Source organism: Dinoponera quadriceps, unplaced genomic scaffold, assembly GCF_001313825.1.
Source record: "Dinoponera quadriceps isolate SergipeBrazil2010 unplaced genomic scaffold, ASM131382v1 scaffold696, whole genome shotgun sequence".
In the NCBI taxonomy this organism is placed as follows: Eukaryota; Metazoa; Arthropoda; class Insecta; order Hymenoptera; family Formicidae; genus Dinoponera; species Dinoponera quadriceps.
This window is the reverse complement of record NW_014554799.1, coordinates 796,764-821,274: the sequence shown is the minus strand read 5'-3', so window position 1 is coordinate 821,274 and position 24,511 is coordinate 796,764. Positions and strand designations below refer to the sequence as shown.

The 24,511-nt window shown below is 43.8% G+C and overlaps 2 protein-coding genes and 1 non-coding gene across 4 annotated transcripts in view; 1 reads left to right on the top strand and 2 right to left on the bottom strand.

The window, feature by feature from the left end:
• LOC106741980 (IQ domain-containing protein G) overlaps positions 1-6,733 on the bottom strand; it is a 33,351-nt gene extending 26,618 nt beyond the window's left edge. The window contains 1 exon segment of the mRNA XM_014614483.1: positions 6,643-6,733. Within this exon segment, the coding sequence (XP_014469969.1) occupies positions 6,643-6,733 (91 nt within the window).
• The window catches only part of LOC106742023 (acetylcholine receptor subunit alpha-like), a 79,532-nt gene that overhangs the window by 30,765 nt on the left and 24,256 nt on the right, over positions 1-24,511 (top strand). The window lies entirely within an intron of this gene.
• Positions 7,246-7,319, bottom strand: Trnan-guu. Its single transcript has one exon. It is a non-coding gene; the product is annotated as a tRNA-Asn (tRNA).

The following is a 24,511-nucleotide window of genomic DNA, read 5'->3' as shown; positions in this document are numbered from 1 at the left end:
GTACGCTTTGTCTACTCGGCCGTCTTGTTACTCCCCTTACGAAGGAGGAAAAAATCTTTCGGGGAGGAGAGGAGCGAGGGAACGAGGCACTTTTCACTTTTCCCGGGGATTTTCGAAGGGTGTTCTCGCTGAAAGCGCACAGCTGCAAAGTACCGTTCGATGAATTATGCATGTAAATCACAATCGGTTTCCCCGCGGAATAACAGCGCGCTATACACGAAGTGTTTTGAAACACTCCACCTTATTAATTCCGGAGACAGATTCTCCGATCAAATTTGAAATTCTGAATTCTAGAGAAACGCTTCGAAGGCGATTATTTACTTGTGATCTCTCAATATCCTCTCACACAGTTTCATCAGTTTTCATCTTATTCTTTCGGCATCACATTTTTACCGTTATATAGATTCTCTAGATGCAAATTGCACGTGTCAGGAAAAAAAGGCTAACTGAGAAATTGAGCGAGTCGAATTTTATTGCTCGGTTATATCCCGCAAATCTCTCGGAAAATTTTGGGGGATTTTACTGATTCATCTCGATATGCTCTCGATAAGGCAAAGGAACTCTTAAGGAACTTCTACGCCTCTTGTGAGAGTAATTAATTTCCGTATCGGGGACATTTGTTCATCATAATGGAGTTTCAAGTCTTTTCGAACGATCCAGAAGTACGACTAAAGTTTCGACATTTAGTAAAACTCGATCACGGTTGATAAATGAAAGAAACTTTTCTCACCGTTTCAGAATAATTAAAAAAAAAAAGGTTTTACATGATTATCTTCTCTTGGCAGTGATTATTTCTCCAATTTATTATTTATACAAAGGTATGAGCTGATATTTCACGATTCAAAGAGTTAAACTCCACTACTTTCATTTTAATACATTTCGGATAGCTAGAGGATCGTGTAAATATACGACATGAAAATCAAATTGATAACGAGAATGTAGGAAATATTAATTCTATTATTTTTGAGCAATTACAAGTGATTTAAAGTTTCAGAAACACGTTTCAATCAACTAGGGATTGTGAGGTTAGGCGGTAAAAGACTTCCGTATGATTTCCGTGCTACTATAAAATTTATATCAACGGCCTGCAGTGGATAAATCCGAGGCAACTGTAAATTATTACAGAGTAATATTATAACTTTCTAAAAGAAAAGAAAACGTTAGAGCTACGGTGTTCCCAAATGGTCCCCCATCTAAATACTAACGATGCTCAATGTTTCTTAACTTCGGTGATCGAACGAAAATATCCCTTTTAACATAGTGTAGTCGTTGACAGTAATCGTATTTTCACTTATAGAAATAAAAATGTTTACTATGCGACACGGCGACTAAATTTTTATTAAGTTAATAATGTATGATGCATAAATATAAAGAAATCGTGTAATATTATTTAAAAAATATTCGAAAAAAAAAGTAGTGTCAACAGCACGTGGTATTCCTAAGTAATTACCCATCCAAGTACTAACCACGCCCAACGTCGCTTGACTTCAGTGATCAGACGGGGACTGGTACTTTCAACGCGGTATGACCGAGGCGAGTGCCGTGTTTTTACTCAGCCAGACGCGCGTAGGGCGTTTTTCAATATGTAACACGAGCCAGGTGGAATTTCCGCTAGGTACGTGCAAAATTTAACAACGGCAGCCGGAATCATGTCGACGAGTCTTGTCCGCAGCGGAATAAGCTCACCTGCGAACGAGCAGGTTTTGCAGATGAGGCATTTTGCCGAACTATATAGCACTTCTACCTGAGCGTCATTCTCGCGATTACTCGTCTTCGTGAAATTTCCGTCCGCTTGATCGCGATGAGAGAGTTGGGCCGCGATATACTCGCGTAAGCCGACGAGCGTGGCGAACGAGCATGAAGGAGAGAGACGGGATTATCAGAGCGAGCGAGTGAGCGAAGCGATGATAAGTGACGATAACCGACCGCCCAGCCCTAATGATCTATGTATCATTCCAACTATCTGGCGGAGTGGCCGAAAGTTCATCTTGTTATCAGCCCACCGGGGCTGAACTTGTACGTCTTGATGACTCCCATCTAGACGGCTGCATGGGGCAGATAAAGTGACTTGGCCGTACCCGGCAACGGGGCGTGACTTTTTCATACCGAGATCATGGACCAGCTTTTGCTATGCTGGCTATGCCCGTGTGCGTTTCCATCGGGGATTTTATTGGCCCTCCAGAACCCCGACTTGCCCCGAGAAAAATGGATACTTTCACCGTAACAAAGTAATGGCGACAATAAAATTGATTTAATCGTTGAGTGATTTTTTTTCTCTTTGGAGGCCACCGATCGATGGGGTGTTCTGGGGCTGTGCAAAAATGCGATGTGTGTTATTTACGAACAGTTTCACCTTGCAAAATTCATGCATACTCGTTAATGTTTCACATATATGATATTATATATAATTCTCAGAAGTAGAATAATTTTAAAATCGGATTAACGTTAAAACTGGGACTTTTAAATCATTTTAATTTTAATATCCATCTCTTCTCTATCTTTCAACTTTATCTTTAAAGACCGGTATTTTTCTTAAATCGTATCTCTACATGTGTTTTACACAATGGTTCGTGTGTAAATAGGAATTCTTGAATAAGTGTTTTTTCAAGCTTCATCGTGGAGAAAACGGCAATAAGAAAATTTGTAGCATCAGGGAATAATAAAGATGTGTTCGTACGACTCTATATTTAATAATATTTCCCGATAACTCACCGATACGACAGCCTACCCTATCTATTTTACACTCAAACTTTTACGTTATCACGTTGTATACGAAATGGAAGTGGAACGTTATGCCCCATTATGTTCCATTTAACAATATGACTTTCTGCGCAATGATGCCGGGAAAAGTGGCCACCGCTCGCTCCCTCGAGGAAAGGGCGGGAACTGACGGGAGGACGTACGTGATATCCCGTGAGATCGAGCAGGAGCTTTTCCATTCACCCGTGGGAAAAATCTAGCGGAACGGAAGGACACGGAGGGCCGGCGGAGTCTAAAACTCAATTTGTCAGCGCGTCGGTAGCGCGCTCGGGACCCTTCACAAGAATTCCGCCTTAGCCTTTTAGGGCCTCGCGTCTCGCGTAACGTTTACTTCCGTAGCCTTAACAGTTTCCCCCCTCCCCTCCACCATGTCCCCACGAAATCACTTTACGCTCCGATTCGCAAAAAAATTCTGCCTCGAAAGTCCGTGCCGTTAAGAGCCACCGTAATATCGTCATAGGCGAAGAAAAGTTGCCCCATCTTAAGCGACTCCCGTATAGAACGTGACTTAGAAATATTTTATTAATCTTTACCCTCCAACATCTTCAGTTAGCTCCACCCAGCTCGAAAACCACCTCGTCAGCTTGAAGCCATTTCGGTTTATGTGAATACGTTAACTGCGAATTTAAGAAGACTCGTTTAGTTGTAAATGCGAACGTCACTTAAATTATCCCAATTCGCGAGTAATAAGTTTCATCGAACGGTCGTTAATGTAAATAAATCCTACGACTTTTAATGAGGGTTGGGATAATTAAATATAGCAACCGACGGAGTCCCGAAGAAATCTGCTTTCCTCCCGGGGTTCGAGAGTTGTCCGAGTTTTTACGTTTCATGGCTCATTAATCTGCCGTAACCGATCGTCTCCTCGATCTTCGGTCAATCTTGACGCATTCGCGTGACGCATGTAATATTCACACCGGCAAACCGGCTGAAACCAGGGACCGTTTGTTGAAGCGAGGACGCGCTAAGTCGAAGAAGTGGAGATCCATTCATGAGAGGGGAATTGGGTTACTCGAGAAGTCGGTGCTAAAAAATTCCTAGAGAGGCAGAAAGAATGGTGGAAGTGCCACGTCGCCCGGCGCCGGTGAGCGCTCGTAGACGAGTAGAAGGCGAAGGTGGAAAGTCATTATCGTGACAAAGAAGATTGGAGCAATCGAGCCTGGTTCGAGAAGCCTATCAGTAAGCTTCAGCCGCGGCTAAAGGAGCTTCCGGTGATTCGAGTGTGGTGCAAAGAGGTAAGGTTCGGGAAAAAGGTGGGAAAGTGGTTGAAAGGGCGCGGCCGGCTCTCCACGGCGGGAGAGAAAATTAGCGGTCTTTGTGCGATAATATATAAACCAAACTTTGCAGCCGAACAAGCTCGAGAGAGAGAGAGAGAGAGAGAGAGAGAGAAAAGGAAACTCGCGCTCCGTTTGTATATCTTTCCTCCCGAAACATTCCATGGCGAAGTGGGATTCGCGCGTTAGATGAAACTCAAACGGCGTCCACCGCGGGAAAACGCGGCGCGAAACGGCGAACGAGGAGAAAGATCGTTCGGAGTTAACCGGACTTTCGCTCGAATGGCGCGCGAAGTAAGATTTTCGCGAGAGGGTAGAGTTATGGTCTCAAGAGAGAAAGGGAGAGGGCGCACGGAGAGAGAAATGTGGATGGAATTACGACCGCCGCTCGTTCTCGCTTTTTTCTCTCGCATTTCCTACTATGCTTTGTTCTTTTTCGAACGAGAAAAAGAGACGTTGCGTTTCGCCCTTAGATATTTTATTTATTAATCCTTTTTTCCACGCGCGTCTCCTCCCACCGAGGTCTCCCTTCGCTCTATTGTGGGGCGCTTCCACGCTCATTTCGCAATCACCCCGATCTTTCTCGTCACTGGTAATTAGTTTTCTCGTTCGTTTCACCCTTCACGCCGGTGCGCCATTCCCTTTGTCAGCCCGAGCTTTTGACTGGCGCCAGATCAAACGCGCGGAATCCCAAAATGAAGTTTGTCCAACGATCGAGACTTCACGTTGATACGCGCTCGTTCCGATTGCAATGCTAGACTTTTCGTTTCCCCGACAATCCGACAGGGGCCGGATGAAAAGAATTGCTCATCGAAGAAATGTAACCGCGCGAAAGACGATCGTTCATATTGCGATTGATTAATTACATAATTTATACTGAAATTATCCGACGACTCGGATTAAAAGCTAACCAAAATTGCCGGAAAAATAAGGGGAGATGAAGCGGGACTAAAGGGTTATCCTTAACTTTGACAGCCAATTCGTAATAGACATTTGTTTGATTCATTAGAAAATTAAGTAACGGTCGGCCCTTCGAAATTAAAGGTCACGAAGGAAGGGGGAAACCCGTCTGTTGTTATCCATTGTGCTGAAAGGATGCGAGAGTTGAGGAAGACAATTGTGGGAGTTGAACGCTGTACCGCTCGGCTTATTTGAGCGTCTATCTGCGCGTAGTCCGCTTCAAACACCATAACTCGAAGAATATTTCGAATATTCTTTTGCGACTTTTTGCACGCTGATCTTAAAACTTCGAACTATTTCTTGAAGCAAAAAGATATCTCAATTTTGTTTAAGTTTCAAAGTAGGATGACCTTTTAACAACTGGAAAAATTCACATCACGCGTAAAAGAGGTATCGTTTTGCCTTAAATTTATCGTAACAATATTCTCTTTGTGCTCAGTTCTCCGTTCTTACCTCGAGCCTGCGTTTCAGCAGTTATGCTTTGAGATACGACCATAGTCGCATTTGATGTTACACGTCAGGAAGTATAAAAGTGCTCCGGCGCTCGGGAACGGCTCTCGGAAAACGTCGGATGAAAATAAAACCGCTGCCGCGCGGAATTTCAATATTTGGATACGCAGCCCGCGGCGGAACCGCAAGCGTAAAATTTGATTGCACTTGATGCCGCGTTATCGGCGTTGCGCACGCAACTGTCCGGCCGACTATCCCGCGTGTTTTCACAGGCATTAAGAGTCCCTCCTCTGACCTCTTTAACTTCCGTCTGTAGATGAGAGTGATGCATGAAACTTTCGCCATTGTCTCTAGTCCCCGCTCAATTCGCTTTCCGTTCCTACGTGATAAGCGTCGAACATGTCGCGTGTGTTCCGGACAACACGTGACGCACGCGACGCTGACCTCTAATGAGTTTCGGTTAGCCGTTCGACATGCAACTCTGCGTGGCATTGCGTTTCACGGTAGGTAACGCGATTTTGCATCTGTCGAACGCATTCTCCCTCATATTATGAAAAAAAAATATTGAAATCTGAAGCTGGTTAAAAGTTGCGAAAAACACAGCGGATGCAATTGTTCACACGGTGGTTGCGTGAATTCACGTGTTAATGACAGTCTAATGAACACTGTAAATAAAAATGTAATTTTTGCCTCGTATATTAATTGCTGCATTTATTCGACTTATCCTATCGGTATTTGCTTACGTATCTCATACAAACACAGAAAGTATTTACGTAATGTATAATACTTATAAATTTTTCTCTCTCTCTTTCTTTCTAAATAAGACACACATATAATATTCTTTCGCAACAACCTACGAGACATGGGGTTTCTCGATTTCAAATTTCTCTGCTTCTCGATTTCAAATTTCTCAAAGACTTCTTTTTCCTGAGTTGACATCGTAGACGATTGTCATTATAACGCGACTATTAAAATTCAAGTATGATACAGAAGAGACGACTTTTATTGTTAATAAAAATAATATAAATGAAAAATTATACCACAAGATAGAGGATTTCAAAAAGATTGGGTCATTGGTAGCATCAGATTTTCCTGACAACCACATGCGATAGTTATGTGTGTGGAAGCAGGGCGGAGGTTTAATCAGTGATCATCTCCAGCAATCATCACTTGCTATATCGATCAGTAATATCCTTACTGATGACCGAATTCACCAGTCTTTCCGGGCCCTCTATGTAACCCACCGTGAGCAATTTTCTTCCGAGTTTACCATACCCATGTTGAGCCATCTACTGGTGAAGGAACTAACTATGCTGCTAGAATAGAATTCTGCATCTGGTTCCGCATATAATTGTGTGAGTGCCGCATGTGCTCGCGATACAGTCACGGATAGACAGCTTCTGGAAAAGTCGATCCGCTCGCGTAAATATTTCATGAGCTCTTGCGATGCGCTGACTCTACCGAATCATCGCATCTCTTTAGTGAAAGATATTTTGGAAATAGACGAGCAATGAGGAGACGATTACATCATCTGATATACGTGTACGTAACGATCTTTTTTAAGTATTTTGCGCAAACATTAATTTAACATTTTATTTTTTTTTGCTTTCTCTTATTTTTCTTAAACGAAAAAAAAAGTTTTTTAATTCATTTTTTATTTTACAAACAATGTTAATTAAGATATCATGTATCTTTTTTTAATATTTTCTTAAACAATATGTAGAATTATTTTTAACAAATAAATATTGAGATATTGCCAGACGTTACACAGTTGCAAGAGAAAATGTAAAAAATATAGGAACGCCCCCGGGTGGGCTCGAACCACCAACCTTTCGGTTAACAGCCGAACGCGCTAGCCGATTGCGCCACGGAGGCAATTGACTCTCGGTGTCTTTTACATATTGACTACCAACAGCAGATCAAACGTATTAATTGACATTAGTTTAGATATTATTATCAATCATTAAAACATATTTTTGCCGAAAATGAGATATAGAATATTTCCCCTTCTCAATATATTACATTTAATGATAATTGCAAAACTTTTTTTCGAGATATTCGAAGAGGAAAAAATGTATGATGCATAATTAACTTCCTCTTCTTCGTTCATAAACTATATCTAACTTTGTACTAAATAAAAAGGAAACGGCAGATAAATATGAGTTTGTTAGATTGCATCACGTATATATTCTGCGGTCAATTTGATGCTGTTCGATGAAGGTCGGATCGCATGTCTCCGCTCACCCGAAATCGTTATTCGCCATTGATCGCATGTCAGTTCGCAATGAGAAACGGAAAAACGAGCCTCTCGTTTCATCGTCATCGTCGGACAATAGCCTGCGGCTGGAAATATGCAAAATTGGCATGCAATCGTCCGAGCGTATCCTCTGAAAATAAATCCAATAAACAGGCCGATCTGCGGCAAGCGAAGCCGAAATGTGCGAAAACGAAAAATCACGTAATATTTATTCTTACCGTTGTACTAATAACGTTTGTATCGCACACTGAAACCGGTTTAGCCTCGGCGGTTTCCAATTTCATACCTGTAGACACACGAAAATGATTTCTGTGTTTATACGTGGCGATGGAAATACGGCAAGATTCATTTTTCAGTAACCACAGAGTGTATGTGTAGTCAAGAAAAATCTGTTCTTTCTCTTTGACACTTCTTCCAAAAAAGAAAAGAAATATATCGATTCTTCTTGATCGCAAAAATACCTACATATACGACCATTATCGAACAATCTCCATATTACTGAAGATAGAACTCATCTAAATTATTATAGTTTTATTGATTAAAAATAAAAGAATGTAAAACGCGGATCTTCCGTCGTATTTTGCTAAACAAAGATCGGCGCTCAACTTATCAAAGTACTTGTTAATAGGATATCGATGGTGTAAAGACGCTCTGTATATAATATACAATCGTCAGAACGACCGATATTTCCGCTTGGCGAACTCGTGGATCTAAATATGTATTTACATTCAGGTAAAAATTGTGGTCGATATCGGCGGCCTCAATCTCGCGTTTACATCGAGATTCACAGTGACATTAAAATGCAACGAATGCAAACACTCGCGGTAGAAGCGAAGTCAAGGACTGTCCGGGGTGAAATAAAATTCATGAAAATATTTTCGCTCGCATACTTGTTGAAGCTCATCCTCAAACATAAATAATGCGTATTTAAGATAAAAACGGAAAACGCGAGGCTCGTAGGACTGCGCGTCAAAGAGCTATGCTTGGGAGTTCAAAAATTCCAGCACGTGATCCAACGACCCCAAGAGTGCACTATTCTCTCTCATTTGAATTCTCGCGATTCACATAAAACATTTCTCGAAGTGTTGTTGACTCTTATTAGCTATATTTTTCAAACAGACACGAAAGAGAAAGACCAATAAAAGACCCTCTCATTACCATTCCTTTTTCATCCTGCTTTTTTTATCTAAAAGTCATCGACAAAAGGAAAGAACTCCTTTTAAGAACGTACTGTCTTAATAGGAGACTTGTGAGAATAATTATCTTAAGTTCGGCGATCTCCGTTGAAACTTAATTTTTTTCACCTTCGTTCGAAAGACGAATGTAAGTTCGCGTAATTTCGATGAATGCGCGCGTTAGATACTTTTAAGTATGCTTCACTGTGGTCCCCGATATTAAGCTTGCGCGTGATCGCGCATTATTTATGTATATGCATATATGCATATACATTTACAAGAGGCTTTCTCGAGAACATGTCAATTTACGTCGTTGCACTGGCTTATATCGCGAGCCGTTTACGATCATTTATCGGCGTCGACGTCGACACGGAACTTAAAGGCACTTAGGGAAAATCATGATCTACGAGCGAGCCGTGAGGGGCACGGTTCTGAGGGAGCGGCTCAATTCACCTCAAGACACCACGAGATAGCTTCGTTCGAGGCTCGTCACTAATTAAGAAATACTTCCCTTGATGCCTACCCCAACAGCTCGGGCACGCGTGATTCCGACCCACCCCTTGTATTGCGAGGCCGGCCAACGGCAACGTTTATCTACTTACCGTTCCCTCCGAAGAGGATTAAAAGCGAAGCCGCCTGCGTTTTTCAACGCCTCGTAGTAGCGTTGGGAGTGCTCGCCAATTACAATGTTTTGCGAAGAGATATCAGGGAAAGAGAGAGACTTTTCTCGAGAAACGTTTAAAAGAGTTCTTTTTAAGTCGTAAAGTGTGCAACAGCGACGGTATTGGTCCACTAACTGCGGAAATAACAAAGCCTCTTTGTACGTGCGTTTATTGGGATTTTATTCCTTTGGTATTACCAAGGTAAAAAAAAAAGCTTTTACAAATGGCACTTCTCTCTCCCGTGCACATCAATAGCTTCGGTTGAGACGAATGCAGTGACATCAATAACTGCAGTGTCAAAAAAAAACCGGGCTCGTGTTATTTTACACTTTAGGGCTTCGATTACTTGCGATTTTGATGGATGGTGACGTCGAACGTCGAGCTGTCGAAAATGCAAGTCGGAAAATACGTGGCTGAGGATCGCGGTGAGCATTCGAAGAAAAGTTCCATTCACGTTCTCGAGCTATCTCGGGCCATTTTAATAGCGTCCCGATTGCACCACGATCTACGCCGGTGAGTGACAGCGGCGCGGGCGAATTCATATTCACGCTCGGATTGTATTTGACTCGAAATTGGACTCCGTATTAAAATCTAAAAGTTAAATGCAAAAATATATAAGAGTCGCGAATGCAAATGTGAAATTTACCGAGCGATTGCTCCTTTATATGCACATCAAATATATTTTCGTTCAAACACGTTCGAGTTCATGAAAGTTGGATTAAATTGCTCCCGGTGCTCTATCCGGATCCTCTTGACAGAGAGGCGTTAAAATAAGATTCAACCGGCCGTGATCTGTTTCTTCCGTAAAATTTCACGGCTGTATTTTAACGTTAATTAAACCGATGTACACAGCGTAAGCAAGTTTTTCACGTGTGTACTAATGCATCGACTCGAAGCGTCAACGCTATTCGCACGTCATTCTAATTAATATGTGTGTGTACGATTGTTACATGTGTATATTGTCCTCTTATCGTTCCTTTATATTATTGCATATTATTTCGTGTCGGTAAATATAAATAATTAAAAGTAATTTATCCGTTTCACTCGGTTCGGTTGTTACCGTTAAGTACCATAGCGCAAATCGGTCGTAACGTTTGATATCGCTGCTTATCGGAAGCGTTTGGACGCCGAACAGCGTTTGAAATCGCGCTGCGTAATCAAAATTGTGTCATCGTGTCGAGAGCCGAGAGGTGGTATACGGTGACGTTTAATTGGACGATATTTGCCGAACGCATGTAATCACCTGTTGCACGCAGGATGCGCCCGTTAATGCCGACACGCTGAAATAAATTCCCGTTGGATATTCCTAAGCAAATCGGCATTCAAGCCGCGTTGCGGGGGAGTTGTTTCCAGACAATTAGAGCCTTCGTTCTCGAACCATCACGAGCTCTACGTACGCGCAACGAGATTTAACTGCACGGTCTTGCGTCAATATCGAATCGTTAACGAGATTTGCAATGGTTTTTGCGGTGCAGTGGTGGCTGGATTTCCCTTATCGATATGTATCGTAGATTTACGATAGAACAGTACCAATCATCCGGAGAGGAATACCAACATCTACGAAATGCGAGAAAGTTGCCCACCGACCGGCAGGGCAGCCTTTAACACGCAACGTTATAATGTTATCGGGATTCTCTAATTATATGCGCATTATTGATTTATTATTTGCCCTTTATTTACAGGAGCAATAACAAAATGTCAAGCGATAATCCGTCACTGTGATTACTCCACGTAAATGTTTAGAAACAAACACGTACGGTTACAAAACACAAGTAACCTAATTACATCGCACGCTCTGGCTGCTATCCTGTCGGTCAATGTACAGCGTGTCCTCTTTCGCGGAAAATAAATTTCTTCTCGTAGATAAATTTACATTTACACGCGGCGAAATTTCTCGACCGGGGAATACATTCCAAATTCAATAGTAAAGTAAAGGTACCAATGCCTGGACATGCATCTAAGTCTTGGCATTCTTCTGTTGTTTTTAAGTACGAATATTTAAACTTTTAATATAGAATGTATATATATATATTTTTTTTATATGTATATTGAATATATGTAAATATTTTATGCTTGAAGATTAAACATTCGTATTTAAAGACCAAAGCAAGAAGAATATCCACAGTTCGTGGGGATTCCAACCATCGGTACTTTTATCTTTATCTTACGGATAAGGCGAACCTTTAAAGTTCGTATTACAGTCGAAATACGACAGAATTCACTTGGACGCCGCACAATGCTGTCGATATGCCTCCTTAACTTGATTTATCCATGAGCGGTTACCCGACGACAATCTTTTTCGTTCGTTCAAGCGGTGTCTTATTGGGTCAGAAGGTACGCGCGTGCATGTGCGGTAGTCCCTCGGATTCCAGAACACGCCGGAATGGCGAAGGGGAAGCCCTAGAATACGTTGGTAGTGTCGATGAGGGTCGACATATTGGGATTTTCAATTGAACAGTCGGACGTCGTGGTATGCGGTGCAGATCGAAAGTTGAGGAATGAAGTAATCCCCGCGGAATGGATGATCTTATGTCCCGTACGTGGCTCATACGTGGGTAGTACGTACGTAGTATGACCGTTCCAATTGCATCCATTTCGCCCTCCCTCGCATTTTTATCGTCGCGCCAAAATGAACGATCCTCGTGCTACATACACATCGAATTGAGTATGTTTCAATCCGCCGAAGTATACAAGACGCGGCTGTATCGTATCTTCCTCCGAGGAAGATTGATCGCGCTTCAAAAATTGCTCCTTGAAAAGTGAGAATCCGTCACGAGTCGGTGGTGGAAAAATTTCGATATTTCCGGTCTGTAACAGAGAGTAGATGCATCATTATTAAATATATCATAGCGCATAGTATATAAAAATTGGAATAAATTTCTTTATTTGAACGGAATAACGTTTCATGCGAGAACAAACGTAATGTAAAAGAAGTACCTCCTGATGTCCGTGCTCATCTCAGAGATGTATTCTTTTACGAGTTTGAAATTGTTTCTTCCTCGACATTGTCTTAACGTTTCCCCTTCACGCGATACTCACGGTTGCCGCGTGGCCGGCGCGCGTTACGAACGTATTCCCCGCGATTGTTGAAAATAATTTCGTATCGAGCGCGCGAGGAGTGGCGTTTAATTATCATTCGGCGGATTGTCGGGGCCGCCTCGAGTTGTCGGATTATCGCGCGTAGTAAAGTCGCCCACGCGAATTAGCCCGTACCTTGATTTCACGCAATCATCCGTGGCCGAGAATCGAGTTGCACGAACCGCCGATTAGACGCTTGTGTATGCGCAATTGCATCGGCCGCGAAACGAACGCCTGCACACGGAATGCAACGACCTATCGATCGAATGCGAGTCCGCTCCGAGTCTCGTGGCTCGCCGAGAGGCAAGCGACCAATTTCGGGCCATGAATTATCCCGGCAGAAACTTCATAACGTACGTGTTATTATTATCACGCTAATTGGATCGGCCAGTCCCGCGTTTCGGCGATCGTCGGCGAGTAGAGATCGCGAGTCGAATTCGGAAACGCAAGAAAGGGGAACGCCGCTTTCGACGATTCTTTTCGTCGATGGAGAAATATTGACAAGTGATAGGTGCGCTTAATTATATCAAGAAAGCATTTCAGATATTAGGGGAAATATCAGGGAGGAACTATGTGATTTGCGCGCGCTTATTTAAATAATTATTCCGGTAGGAACTTTACGGCGATACTCTTCTGTTTCGACGCAAATTGATCGCAAAAAGGATGAGTGTGCGAACCTTTCTTCCCCGCTCTTGTATGTATTTTTTTTTTGTGCCGGATGAAAGTCTAGAAGTATCTATCACTACTCGAGCTCGAAGTATCTGAAATCCCTCTCCGCAGAAATGATCGATCGTTCGCGAAGGCACGATGGCTCTTACGCGAAGATCGAAGCGCATTGTAAATCTCCGCTCGAGAGGCCTGCGAAAGTCTTTTTCGCATTCTCCCCTTTCGTCTCCGTTTTCATTGTGCTTACGTGCGGCTGTCGAGTATCAAAGCTCCGAACTTTCGTTCGTGCGAAACTGCAACTCTAAATGACGTTCGACGTAAGCGCCGTCACAGGCTGGAAACTTCAAGCTGTCGGCTTCCGGCATCTTATCGCTCTTCCTGCATGTTCCTTACATCTTTCGTCCTGGCGATTTAGATTCATTTAACACTTTCCGCGCGACTTACTTTCGGTACAATTCAAAAAGGGCTTCTTTCATATCTCGCTGTCGAGAATATAATTTCTCCCCGAGTTTTTGTTTCTTCTTTCTCTATTTTTCAATTCCTTCACTAGTATCTTTTGTCAATAAGCGAAGGATAGATCGAGCTAATTCAACGTATTTTATTTTGTCCCTTTTATATTTTGTATTCCACTGATTTGAAACGTCACGTCTTTACGGCAAAGTTGAATCGGATTTCCGCTTCTTCCCCGTTTAATCCTTTTAACTGCATAGTCTCGGTGGAGACGAACGCGTCTCACAATGCACAGTATCGCCGAGAATCGCTAGACCGTCGCAAATGCGAGGCAAATCTTCCGGCGTGGCAACCGGAAGTTTCGAGTGCCACGGATTCTCCCCCATTGTTGCTCGCATCCGCTAGGATTGCACTCGCGGGCAAGTCCGAAGTTTACCGTGGAAAACTCCTCCCTACCGTTTTGCATCGCGACTTACTCGTTGGTCTCTACGAGACCTTCGACATTGTTTTTACTTTCAGTTCATCTTACTTCTCTTTTTCGCAGCAACGCGAATTGAATATTTCTCGTCGTCCGCGGATATTAATCGACATTTTCGCCGAATCGTGTCGTAATCAGGATAATTGCATTTCCGTTGCGATCTCAACGTGCATACCAGATTTAAATATCATTTAACGTCTCCTCGGCTCTCGATAAATTCATTTAAGACTGAACCGCCCCGATTTAAAATATTTTCCCAGAAGATTCACGTAAAACCAGAAAAAGTAAAACACTATCCGACAGCATCGGTAAATATTCAAACCAAAAAACTAGGAATTTTCGCGAATACTAATCTACTCAACATTCCGTATTATATATTCGTTGGCTGAGAGAGAAATCGAAATTACAGACTTATATTTAGACCGACATTTGATGACAAATGATATTCGCACAACGTCACTGTGCAGAGTAGAATTCTGTCTGCTAATTTTACCACCACACGTGATCCTAATATTGCAGCCGCTGCTCGGACTGCAGAAACGGTCAAATTCGTATTTGACATTTTTTAATTATAACGCTCCTCTCTCTTCTGCCGATGTGATATTCCAGCGGGTTTTCTACCATTATTAGTCCCATTTGCAATAGTCCGAAACGTCATGGCACCTGGGGATACACCCAACGATTACGGGGGGTACGCCCTAAGTAACGCCATGGGCGTCGAGAGCACTCCCGCACATTTTTTTTTTCCTTTCCGAACGGGCACCACTCCCGTAACCCCATTTAGCAGAGGACACAAAAGAGTATTCGGCGATATCGAGCCGTAAGATGCGACCTACTTGCAAGACCTCTCTTCCCGCCTTACCTTTTTCTCCGCCCCCTTACGACCTACAGCCTGTTCCTTCACCTCGGCCCTTTTACAGCTCCGGTGATCGACGATTACGAAGGCGCCTCCGCTTTGTTTTCTAAATCCCCGGTGATGTGCCTCTTCCGATTGGCGTCGTATCTTGATCTTATTAACCCTCGATAGTCACCGTCCATCTCCATTACGCGAAACGATCAGAAGTACGTTGAGAGAGCTTTTTTTCCGAATGATAAGTTAAAACGCGACGTTGAGTTCCTCTCCGTCTCTCTCTCTCTCTCTCTCTCTCTCTTACTCTCTCTTTCTTTCTTTTTCGCGGTAATTTCAATTCTCGCTACTGCGTATTTCGCGCGACTTTTTCCAATTCGTGCAAAAACGCGCGTTTTCTGTATCGTCGCGCAGAGTTTTCGGAAAACGACGTCGCAACCGTATACAATAAAGCCCGGAGGGAAAGTTTGAGTGTAGAAAATTTCGTCCGTGCGATTTCGCGTTTCCTCGTCGCCGATTTCTTTTGTCGATACACGATTGTTATCATCATCGTTATGGTTGAATAAGTTTCTGCGCCGCTGAACGTATACATGACGGTGATGCATTGACGTGCATCCGTCGACATATTGTGCGTGTTATACGCGAACGAGCTTCTTTGTATCCGTTGCTGTTACGAGCCGCGCTATAAAAGCGCGCGATCGCTGTTACACTCCGTAAATATCAAAGCGCTAAAAATTCCCGGGCCACGGCACATCATGCGACGACCGAAGGAGTTAGTATCGTCGCTATCAAATGATCGTCGTAGACGCGTCCAGGACTCGGGTGTTATGTTTCGCTCTGAAATATAAAGTTTCACAGAAAATGTAGGTACAGGGGGATTAAATAACTAGACATTGTGAAGCTACAATCTCCGAGAGTCCTATTTGTACATCGGCTTTGTATTATTTAGAATATACGTGGTGGTTAAAGAAAAGTCTCTGTACCTTTATCCTTTTACGAGTAAATTTACACAAACGAGGATTGTGTATATAGCATAACTATCTCTCTCTCTCTCTCTCTCTCTCTCTCTCTCTCTCTCTCTCTCTCTCTTTCTCTTTCTCTCTCTCTCTGTACATCAGAGTATATATTATTTTTATTTATGTATTAAATATTCCATGTGCACACATACTGAGAAAAAGATATTCTCTGCTTGATTATAATTTCATAATAAAGTAATTATACAGTCAGGAGAAACAAATATTACTGCAATGTTAATAACACTAATTTTACATGTATGTTACACTGCTACTTTTTTGTTTAAACAGAAAAGATGTTATCGCCTGAAATTTTTTATGAAATTAAACGCTCTCTTCTTTCTCAGAATAACCCGAAAAATGACGGAATGTGCAACTTACTTTTCATTATCGAGTGCTATTGTTATTGTTGTTTTATTGAATACGCTAACAAAAAGGATATTAGTGTAACGAAAAAAAGAACGAAATACAGGCAACGCGTGCGAAGTGAGAGGCGTCAGGAAAGAAATACTTGATACGCTTAACCTGAAATAGAGATTAGAAAAGGAAAAAAGAAAATGTAGAGGAAAAGGCTGAGAGAGAGAGAGAGAGAGAGAGAGAGAGAGAGAGAGAGAGAGAGAGGAGAATAGGCGAAATAATATGAAATTTCACCAATGGATATATCTCTATAAATAATTTCTCTCTCCCCCTTCTTTCACTTATCCGCTCACGTTTGTTCTTGGCTCGAGACGGAGCCTTCTGTCACCCCTTCGAGCCTCCTAAACACGCCGTCTTACGGCCGAATAAGCGCGGATCTGACATCGGGGTTCTTCATCGAAGACATCCGAAGGCCACTAAAAGTTTCAGCGCGGAGGCGAGAGGATCGAAAGACGCGACGTGTCGCGACGCCGNGGGGGGGGGGGGGGGGGATATTTCATTTTCCATGAGCCGAAGAGCAGAGTCGAATTGATTTTGCGAGTGACACCGATTGCACCGGCTCCGCGCGAATGCGCGCGGTTATAGGCTGTGCGAGGGATGCGCTAGATGCCGAGATTCCCACAGAATCCCTCCGACGTCTTTTGCCATCTCGTCCTACCGACGCGCGCGCGTCCCAAATCTCCGGCCCGATATTCGATTATTCGCGAATAAGAGACAGCTCCCATCGCCTTCCCCTATATCGCGTCTGCATCGCGGGACTCCCTCGGCCGTGACGGTCCTGTGTTAGCGGTGTGCACGCTCGAGATTGTTAGTCAAATCGGCTGATCGCATAACAATCGCCTTCGCCGATGGGAGCGGCCCGGGAAATAAGTCATGACTCGGTGTACGCCGAATCTCGAGAGCGGCCTTGCGCCGATCGATCTCGATGAGAGGTATGGAAGGTTCCAACCCGTTCGAGGCTCGAATATAAATAAAAGCCGGGAGGGAGAAAGGAGGAACTATTCAACGGGGAATTATGGTCGAGCCTGCACATTCGAGATATGTATTGGTATTAATACGAAGGTATAAAATATACTCTCCGAGCGCGCAACCTGTTGCGTGGAACTTTTTGTCCAAACGTAAATGCGGTTAATCGCGACGAACGTGGCGAAGTATGTTGGGATGACACGACGTATGGAAGACGGAGTTTCGTTTCCGCTCGCGAGACACGTTTTTTAACTTCGCACCCGCGGACACGCGCGCTTCGCTCATCGTCGGGAGGGGCCGGCTTGTTAAATCACCCCCCGTTCATTGCCGCCGACATCGCATCACGAAGAAATCATCTGCCGTTACGACCTCCGTGCCGTGGGCGCTAAGCACACGCGCGTTTAATCCGGCTCATCGATATATCCTTCGGCGGTTTCTCGCTTTAACGAGCCTCCCGGCGGCGGCTCTCCGTTCCTCTCTCACTCTTCTTGGAATTCCCGGAATTCCGTCGAACATTTCTGGGATTGCTCGCGACGAGAAGTAAGACGTATCCAGTAGACGAGATTGCCCGGGAATTTCCGACTTCCGCCGCTCGCCGAGTTCGTTGATCCGATGTGTCACACGTACCGTGTATCGCGCGAAGAACGAACGCGCGGGGCGGCACGTTTAATTAATAAAAGTGTCTCGCGAAGCGCACCGTTTTCGCAAATTAAACGCGGTTTGTGTACGCTGAAAATTAAATTCGAAGAATTTCCGCGCGCGCGAACACAGAGAGCTCCTCGTAATCTCGACGAGTGAGCGGCGGTACATTTTCTAAGTCGCGTTAATTATGAAAGGCGCTCCCGCGGTGATGACTCGCGAGTATCGAGCGAGCGGCGCGTATTTAATACGGCGCTCATCAGCACGATCGGTGCGCGCACTCCCAGGTCGAATTGACTCCGGCAAGTATCTTTCGCAGGAAGTCCCCGATACGGCGCAATATTAAAGAGGCGTCCCGCGAGACGCGCCGAATGCCGGAAGTTTCAGCAACAACATCCGCTCTCCCATCGGAGTGTTAATAATTATCTACGTGCGCAAATATACGAAGTTTCTCGTTTCGTTCGACGTACATCCCGCTCACCCGCAGCGAAGAAACGGGTTACCACATCGGCCGATTAATTCGAGCAACTGCGTATCGGATCTTCCTAATGGGGGGAATCACGCGTTCCATTTACGACGAGCGTGTTCAGCGGTGCTCCCGTTAATTCGCCCGTTAGAATGTCAAACGTTGTCTCGTCGGATATAACCTCTCGCTCGCGGGGAAAAACGAGCAGGTGAGGAAGATGTCGCGGTATAATAATATGTGGATAATCAAGTCTCTCTCTCGGCCGTTAGACAAGCTCGATATCGGTTGTCCGAGGTCAGTCGCCTTTTTTCGACGACGGGTATTTATAATATGCATATATCCGTGCGGCGATCCGCTGAATCTTTCACAAACGACAAGCAAATCACGGCGGAACGCGTTCTTTTATTATTCCCCGAAAGCGAGCTCGACCCATAGAAGCGGTACGTGGAGCATCATTCCGAAACGGCAACGTCGCGATACATGTGTATCCGCTCGATCGTTACCCTCTTCGAAAATATCGGCCGACTGCTGTAATCGGTTTTCGTTATTATCCCGGATGTTTAATCGGTCGCGGGAGCGGGTGCGACGGGGCGAGTAAAAAAAACAAATCTCATCGGCAAGTTAATTGCGAGGAGCAGTCCGACGTGGACGTCCGAACGGAGGTAAATAACATCATCGGATTCTCCTGCAACCGTGCGCGCGCGATAATCGCGATATCGATTTGAGTCGGGCTAAATATCGGCTATTGCCTCTTCCATCGCGACATTGATAGATAGGCCTCGGCGGCGGGGTAATAAATCATCGGCCATCAATGGACGAATCTCTATTGCAGGTAATAAGGTGATGAGTCATTTCGGAAAATCAATGGGCACCGCGACTTTTACGAAGACGCCGACTCCGATATCGAGCGAACACCGGAAAAGACGAACGGCGATTGTATTTAATCGTTGACGCGATGATTTATGTGTCAAAATTGCGCGGCGATACGCGGGGATTATCTCGAAACCGATGGAACGTCGCGTATATTATTCATCGTCCCTTTTAATGCAAAGTGCCGCCGCGCGTTCTCATCCCGCGGCGTTGACTACCCGACAGACGCGCTGAAGGATCGGTCGCCTCGTTTAAGATAGTTGGCCCGTAAATAAATTATCTTAGGAATTTTTTTTTTTTGAAATTTTAATAGCGCGTCAATCGAAATACGATCTACACACGTGCAAAATTAGAAAAAGATCGACCGTATCGAACCTGAGATAATTGAAGTCAAAGTTAACACTGTTTATACATATCACAGATATGATAACGGCTTCCGATATCACGTTTTTAATTCCAGCGATCAAATTCGTCTTACAGTTTTATTAATCAAATGCGAGAAGACGATAAAACAAACTTATAGAAATATTATGAAAAAAGTCACGAGATCATTGATCATCTAGTTTTCCAGAAATTATGTTACTGTCAACATGTTTACGTAATTTTTTTCAAGAAATTGGCATGTAAAGTATACAATCTTTAATAATAGTTGAAGTACATATATGACAGGTAACCTGTAAAAATTGGGCAAATATGCGCTATATTTTCCTTTGTGCCTCTTGTTGAGACATTTTTTTAAACAGAATAGATAAATAATTTCAAATACTTTTATTAAGTATATATAAATGCGAGAAATACAATAAAATATAAAAAAATCCTACGTCACGATCATTTTTCCAATAGCGTGCATTCGTCCGTGCGTGTCTGTCGGGTTACATATGATATATTCACAAACATATGCATACAACACGAGCGGTCCAGCCAAAAATATAACATGTCAAAGCGCGAAGAACGATTATTTCTTTACGAGTTTTTAAACATTATCTAAATTCGACTGACATTTTCTTGCTATAGTATCAACACTGTATATCATAAATCATGTTGATAAACATTTAGCGCAGGTGTTTCCGATTCTTCTTCGTATTGTACTAATTAATCATCGTTTTCCACCAGCGTCGCCACGGACCAACTATCTTTGTCAGTCGCGATCCCTTCGCGAGACTTAGGCAGGAGAGCGTCGAGTGGATTATCTGTGCGTTTTCCTGTGGCCGATTGTTACTCTTTATATTATTGTAGAGGCTTCCGTGTTATTTTAGCTGCATCGATCACTTTGCCATCGGTAAACCGTGGTATACGCGAGCTTGAGCGCGCGACATTGTCCGGCCAAGAAAAATATCGAGTCCGCTGCCCGGTCGTTCGTAGCGGTGAAAGTTTTTGCGGCCTCGTGAAAGGGGCCGCTCGTTTATATTCGTCTCGCGCGGATCGTAATACCTTTATGGTGCGCCATATATTTTTATTAAAACACCGTACTGGCGCGCGACACCCCGTGTCGAGACCTCGCGCGCGCGCGGACCCCCCCTCGTATTATTATCCCGCGGTCGTTCGTTTTACAATTCCGATCGATCGCACCGCGGGAGTTTCGCGGAGCTAGACCGCGACAGGCAGATTAATTATCAATTCTCTTGGCTGCACTCGACGTTCGTTTCCCGCATCCGTTTTATTAGTCCATTTGTAAAACGATCCACAATGAGGATCCACGGTCTCGCGTGTCGAATTTATATTTCTCCCGCAGGATCACGCGAAGAGAAAGAGAGAGAGAGAGATCGAGAGAGCGACGTGTTTTACGTTGCTACCCCGCGGCGCGCCTGGGTGGTTTCGTAAAATTTCGTTCTGCCGAATGCCCGACAATCCCGCGAGCGCGATTTTTATACGCGAGAAGTCAGACGAGCGCAAACCCCCGGTAATCCGAGATTATTTAATGCGAGGGAATAGTCGGATTGTCGAAGTGTTTGTTTGACTGGATTCCAAGTCGCGAGGGAAGGGGGGAGCGAGTGCAGCGTACGCGTATGCATTGTGATCGAAACGGCCGTTATTCGCGCTCACACGTCCGTAATATAATATCGATGGTGTGTTGTAATTTTTAAAAGTTCCCCGATCCAGCGCGATGAAAGTGAAGATCTATTCCCGCGATGTGGCGCTGCTGGATGCGGCAATTTTGCCGCTGGAAAATGTCCCATTTACCTGAGCGCGATTAACAGCCGCAAAGCGAAATTTCATCTCGTACTGGTCAGAGACGCATGGCCGCGGTCTCCTTAAATTCAACGCTGAACTTCCCTCCCGAGACTTTCTCGTAGCTATCGTAATTAATAGTGCACTCGGACGGAAAATTCGAGCGGGTGTGTGTGTGGGTGTGTGCGCGCATGTACGTGCTTGATAGTTGTTAATACATTTAGATTGCAATAAAGTTGCACGGTGCGTCACTAAACGCACCGCTACGGGGTGTTGTTAATCCGTGGAAGTTAATTGCAGACGCTGAAGGTAGTATTCCTCAACAGCGGTAATAAGATTTATGAATCTAATAATGTCGGTGCACCGCGATTGTGGTGTAATGTATTCCTCGGTTAAACGCGAATTACCATTCGGCGAGTAAGAACTTGCGGCGATAAATTAAGAAAAAGAGGAGGAAAGAGGAAGCACGGAGATACACGTGACTTTATATTAAATGATTTTATATTACACGCGATTTTATATTAAATAGAACCCAAAGTTTGCGTGTAACATTCAATGAAGCCAAGTCGAAATTTTGATTCTATATTAATCCTTTAAATTATATCGAACTTCAAAGGCACTGTACAGACTATTCTTTATCTTTATCTTTATCGTTAAACTATTGTTCTACCCTGGCTATTGTCCTACCCACACTATTGTCCTACCCCGATGGTTACTTGGCTACTTAATGGTTACTTTATATCATTTCCTCCACGTTGAATTATTCCCATTGCTATCTGAAATTAAGAATAAAGATTAAATTGCAGGTAGTGTATTGACATAATTAAATATTATATTATTCTTGAAGAAGCGTTTCTTCGAGCTTCTTCAACATGGAAAAATTACAGTAAGCAACCACTTAATTTTATTGATTTTTCAAATTCGACGGAATTTACAGGGTCGATATGGAACTAAAGTTTCTCGTCCAATTTACATGTTATTTTACTTTAGATTGTTTATAAATAAAGAATCCCCCACCAATGCTATGATATATTTAAAATTTTGTTTGTATAAGCCAATGCCGATTACCTGCTACGATTACTTATCTTTATCCATTGAATTGAGTCTATCAACTTTCAAGGATGGAAGAACTATCACGGATTCACCGTTCCTATTTAAAATACTTAAAATACTGAACGGTCTAGTTAATTGTTCTCATATTTTAGGCTTAATTAAACTTTAACATTCCTAGCAGACCTCTCAGATATTTTCTACCTCTCTATATTGGATAGCATCGCATATTTTACAGTTGGTGGAAACCACCAAATCGTTTCTCTTTGTTTGCTAATCTTAACGATAATATTGATCTTCATTACATGTCGTTGCCCTCTTTTAAAAGCGCTATCATTAGTCACGTAAATTTAAGCTTCTCGCGATGTGTTTTTTCTTTTTATTTCTTTTATTATATATGTCATGCAGTTTGCTTCGGCAATTGAAATACAAGATGATTTATCTTCCTTTTTCTTTTTATATTTTTTCTTATGCTGTTTGGTTTCTACTCTCATATATATTTTTTATATCTTCCTTGTCATACTTTATGTATTAGCCTTGTGCCAAAGGGACGAGTCCCCGCAAATAAAGTTTAATAATGACAATAACTTTATAGAAAAAAAGCGTCAGAATCTCGCGAGACGTATTTGCGATGAGACTTTGTAGCAGTTAAAATCATTGTGCGTAAATATCGTTCGTTCTTTTACGAGCTCGAGTTAACGAGTACGCCAGCTCATTTGCTATGTCGTTTGTCGCATGCCAGAAGTTCAGGTGCACGTGGCTTCGCTACGTCGGTGACATGCGGCAACGAGGAAAGAAAACGTCTATCTCGGAAAAGCCGTTTAAAGGGCTTCTTGCTCGTACAGAACGTAACGGAGATAATTATCCACTCCCCCTCCCCCCCTCCTTTTCTCTCTCACTCGCTCTTTCTCTCTCTCGGGTTCGCGAAAGTGCCGTGCATGGACAGAGCGACGGGTTTGGGGGCTTATCGATCTCGTGCCGCGTTGCAGAAATAACTTTCGGACGGGAGCGAAGGAAACGTGTAGTTCGTTAAACGATTCTCTAGAGCGAGGCGCGACGGGCGAAATCCGAATACGTGTCCGTCGGTTCTTTACGTATTAAGTCGCGTCCATACGGCCATTCCGATATCTCGTTTACCGTCGCCGCCACGAACAAATATCCATATTCTCGTTCAAGCGAATTTTGCTTGAACGGCTTTTAATTCGTCCGTAAAATGAAGTTCTTACCCCGACGACGATGCGTCGAAGGTAAAATTTGTCAAAAAGGCGGGGAAAAATTCGCCGAAGGGAAATCTACGCGTGAAATCCGGAATCTCCATAATTCCGTGTAATTGCGCAATTTCGCTGGCACTTTTGGCGGCTCCCTGCGCGGTGACAGCGCGATATTATCGGACGATATCGCCCGTGGAAAAACGCGACTCCGGACTGGCCGGCTGCGCGAATAATGGACGCAGCGAGGGACGAGAGATGACCGACGAGATGTTGCCGGTCGGCTGCTGGACTGACGCGCCGGCTTGCCCATAACAGAATATTGGCACTCGCGGAGTGGAGCCGAATAACCGATAATAATAAGTACCTGCCACTCACACGGCTGGCCGACCGTCATCCATCTCGCGCCCAGAAAAGCCCGCTTGTCTGCGATTTGCGGCCGATTGCTCGTATGAACTTCCGGATCTCCGAAACCCGACAGACAGATCGTCCCTCTCGCGAAGCGGTCGCTCCTCCTTTCCCAGAGGGTTTCGGCAGTTCCCCCGTTGCCTAACTCCTCGGTATTTCCGGATGCCGGCGGCCGCCGGTCTCCTCTGGAAACGGATTCCATCCGTCGGCGGATTAGAGGGAGATCCTTTTTCCGTGAATAAACGACA